Source organism: Entamoeba nuttalli (assembly GCF_000257125.1).
Source record: "Entamoeba nuttalli P19 unplaced genomic scaffold asmbl_1965, whole genome shotgun sequence".
NCBI classification, from domain to species: domain Eukaryota; phylum Evosea; order Mastigamoebida; family Endamoebidae; genus Entamoeba; species Entamoeba nuttalli.
The window spans coordinates 1-3,710 of record NW_008574982.1 but is presented as its reverse complement, the minus strand read 5'-3'; the positions used below and the strand labels follow the sequence as shown (position 1 = coordinate 3,710).

The window sequence follows — 3,710 nt, the reverse complement described above, 5'->3', positions numbered from 1 at the left end:
TTCTTTCTTGTTCTTCTTTTTCTTTTTGTTCTTTTTCAACAAGTAACTGTTCATACCTTTCTTTATAAACTGAAACATACGTCATAATAGACTTAGGGTCTGGACGTTCACATACCAAATCCTTTACGTCCATCAAAATTGGAATTTTGAATTGTTCGTATGCAAGTTTTTGGCAGTCAATAACCATCTGAGTATTGTCTAATCCACTAAATTGTTCAAATTTAATTTGACCACCAGAAACAGCTTCTGTTAATTTAACAAGAGCAACCCCATCTTTCCAGTCACTTGAGAAATTAGATACATTCAAACCAAAAGAATTGACCCATTCCAAAAGTGCATTATTTTCTACTACCTCTTCTTTAGCATTAACGTTCTTTTGTTGGTTAGCATTAATTTTATATTTAAGAATCATAGTCCATACCATACCAAGAATATAAGTTATATTCCCATCAACAATATTTTCAGCTGATACTGATGTGTTAAGTCTCTCTTCCTTCATAAAGTTCACTGCTTTTCCTACATTGTCCAATTTCACAATTCTACTCTTAGTCATACATTTCTTGTGGGGATAAGCTTTTTTTCCAGATAACTTTTCCATAAGACTAATCAAAATATCTGACTCAGATAAATCAGTAAGTAAGTTTTTGATTTGTTGTTCTTCTCCAAGATTATAATTCACCCAATTGGTGTATGTTCTTAGTTGTGATTCTTCCCATTCTTTATTTCCAGTCATGTTTGCAACTTGTTTTAACTCTTGATGATAAAATATTTCAATTCTTTTAAATATCCCGTTTTGTCTCTTTCTCTTTTTATGATATCTTTTATCAAACGAACTTTTTCTATTATTAACTGTTGATTACTGACGTGTTTTCCATTTGATCACTTTTGTACTATGCTCAAACCTGTCTCTTTTTCAAAACTTCAGCTAATTATGGATTTTAAGTTCATTACATCTCACCTCATTTTAAGTTAAGTTAGATTAAATTTCATCAGTAAAAGATCAAAAAAACAAAAATAAACAAATAACAAAAAAGGAAATAATAACATAAACAAAAACCCTAACAGAAGAACAAACAATAAAATAAAAGTCTTTTGATTAATGGAATCAAAACAATTTGCTGTTGATCAAAAGAAAGCAGATTTAGAATACTATTGGGATTCATATTCTACAATTAATATTCATGAACAAATGATTAGTGATTATACTCGAACACATACATATGAAAAAGCAATTAATGCTTGTAATATTAAAGGAAAGGTTGTTCTTGATGTTGGATGTGGTCTTGGGATTTTATCATTATTTGCTGCAAGGGCTGGTGCTAAACATGTGTATGCAATTGAACGAGCTTCAATTGGAGAAAAGGCAATAGAAGTTATAAAAAATAATGGATTTGAAGATGTTATTACAGTTATTCGTGGAAGAGTTGAAGATATTACATTACCAGTTGAACATGTTGATGTAATTATTTCAGAATGGATGGGATATAATTTATTATATGAATCAATGTTAGGATCAGTTCTTTATGCTAGAGATAAATGGTTAATCAAAGGTGGATTAATATTACCTGATAAATGTACCATGCATATTAATGGTATTGAGGATCAATGGTATTATGATAATAAAATTAATTTTTGGAGAAATGTATATGGATTTAATATGACTCCAATGAGGGCTGAGGTATTAAAAGAACCATTAGTAGAAACTCTTAATTCTTCTTCTATTGTAACTTCTGATGATTGTATATTAACTATTGATATTAATACTATGAAATATGAAGATCAATGCTTTACTTCTCCTTTTAAAATTAAGGCTTTCAGAGAAGATTTTATATATGGTTTTTCTACTTGGTTTGATGTTTCTTTCCCTCAAAGTGGTGAAGTTCTTACAACATCTCCTTATCAAGTAGAAACACATTGGCATCAATCAATGTTTTATCTTGATGAACCAATTACTGTTGCAGCAGGTGAAATTATTGAAGGAACATATTCATTAAAATTTAATGATGTTAATCCAAGATTCCTTGATGTAGAAATATCCTTTAATTTCCATGGCATGTTCCATTCAGCAACAGGAACAATGAAATATCAAATGCAATAATTTTTTTGAATGACTGAAATTATAATTTATCAATTTTTTCTTTCTATCAAACTTCACTTTAAATTTCAATTTATACAAACATTTAGATGATAAAACAAAATGGTAATCTAAGTATTATATAATTTGAATTACAATAACAGAGATATTATCAACACTTCCATTAATAAAAGCATTATTTCTTATTGTAGCAGCTATTTGGTCTGGAGATAATGGTTGTGATAAGATTATTTCCATTTCACTATCTCTATTTCTTATGAATTATCTTCTATAAACAAAAAGAAATAATCACATTTAAATTGAGAAAAAAATAAAACAAACGATAGTGAATCAGTTACTCCATCAGTTACAATCACAATATATTTCATTGAAAGAGAATGAATTGATATGTCAGGTTTATAAGTTAATGGTGGTTGTAGAAGTTTATCTCCAAGAGAACGAGAAAGATTTATTTGACCATTAACACGATCAACTCCTTTAATGTTTATTACTTTTCCACCTGATGCAATGATTCGTTCTTTTTCAAATGTAGCAGAATGATTTTGTGTCATTCTAACCAAATGACCATTTTCATAAAAATAAATAGGTGAATCACCAACATGAGCTAAAACAACATCATCTGAACGAATAATACAAATAGATGCTGTTGTACCACTGATTGTTTGTGATGAAATATTATTATGAATTGATTCAAATATTTGTGGTAGTTGATGTTCACAATCTTTTGGATTTAAACAATTAAACTCATTTTTCATTGATGTTAAACAATATCTTGCAGCTTCTTCTCCATTATGTCCATCAAAAATCCCAATAATATCAATATTTGGAAATAAATCACCTAATACATTTGCAGTATCTTGCATACGATCATTTTTACCAATTGTTTGAGAAATACCAATTTCATATCGTTTTGATGGTTGATATTCATGTTTCTAATAAATATGAATTTTGTTTTGAATGATCTTTAAAGACAAAACAAACAATTAATTCAATATCTTGAATCCCATCAAAATTATCTCCTCTTCCACTTGACCCAATTTCAACACTTCCATTGGTGTCTAATAAGTATGTTATAGAACAAGGAGGTAATACTGCTTGACAATTAAATACAACTTCATTATTAGAACTTATAACTGGCTTTTCTGTTGCATAAAAAGCAGCTTTTCTTGATCGTTTTTTTCTCTCTGTTGTAGCAATACCATTCATTCCAGTCAGACACAAATGAAAAAAGTGAAAACTTTAAATGGGTCATTTATAAAGAGGAAATATTCTATGATTTTATTTTTCTTTAAACAGAAACTATTATTTTTGTGTCTTTATTTCCTTATTATTTTTTGTGTTATTTAATTTGTGTTATTCAAAATAACGTCTCTTTTCGTTCAACATTATCAACGACACAGAAGTTCATTGGAATATCTTCTTTTGTTGTAAGTTGTAATATTTGTTATACAACACACATACATTTATTTGAAAAAGTCAATAACGAAAACATCAAAAAATGAAAGAAAATAAAAAACAAATTATCATAACAAAGTTTCCTTTTTCTTATTCATTTTCATATAAATCTATTTCATTATACTATTTGTTCAATCTTTATAGAAAATGGCTATTGGTT

At 28.0% G+C, this 3,710-nt stretch overlaps 3 protein-coding genes across 3 annotated transcripts; 1 reads left to right on the top strand and 2 right to left on the bottom strand.

Moving 5' to 3' along the window:
- Nucleotides 1–733, bottom strand: ENU1_004020 (calponin- domain containing family protein; the record flags this gene model as incomplete). Its single annotated transcript, XM_008856502.1, has 1 exon — nucleotides 1–733. A coding segment is annotated over one exon (733 nt), but the record flags the coding sequence as incomplete, so codon positions are not given.
- Nucleotides 734–1,099: 366 nt separating this feature from the next.
- On the top strand, nucleotides 1,100–2,098 carry ENU1_004010 (arginine N-methyltransferase protein, putative; the record flags this gene model as incomplete). The annotated part of the gene is made up of 1 exon (XM_008856501.1): nucleotides 1,100–2,098. One exon carries the CDS (start codon nucleotides 1,100–1,102, stop codon nucleotides 2,096–2,098), a length of 999 nt encoding a protein of 332 aa, XP_008854723.1.
- A 114-nt stretch (nucleotides 2,099–2,212) lies between these two features.
- On the bottom strand, nucleotides 2,213–3,301 carry ENU1_004000 (protein phosphatase domain containing protein; the record flags this gene model as incomplete). Its single annotated transcript, XM_008856500.1, has 3 exons — nucleotides 2,213–2,342; nucleotides 2,417–3,027; nucleotides 3,077–3,301. 3 exons carry the CDS (start codon nucleotides 3,299–3,301, stop codon nucleotides 2,213–2,215), a joined length of 966 nt encoding a protein of 321 aa, XP_008854722.1.
- Between the last annotated feature and the right edge of the window lie 409 nt (nucleotides 3,302–3,710).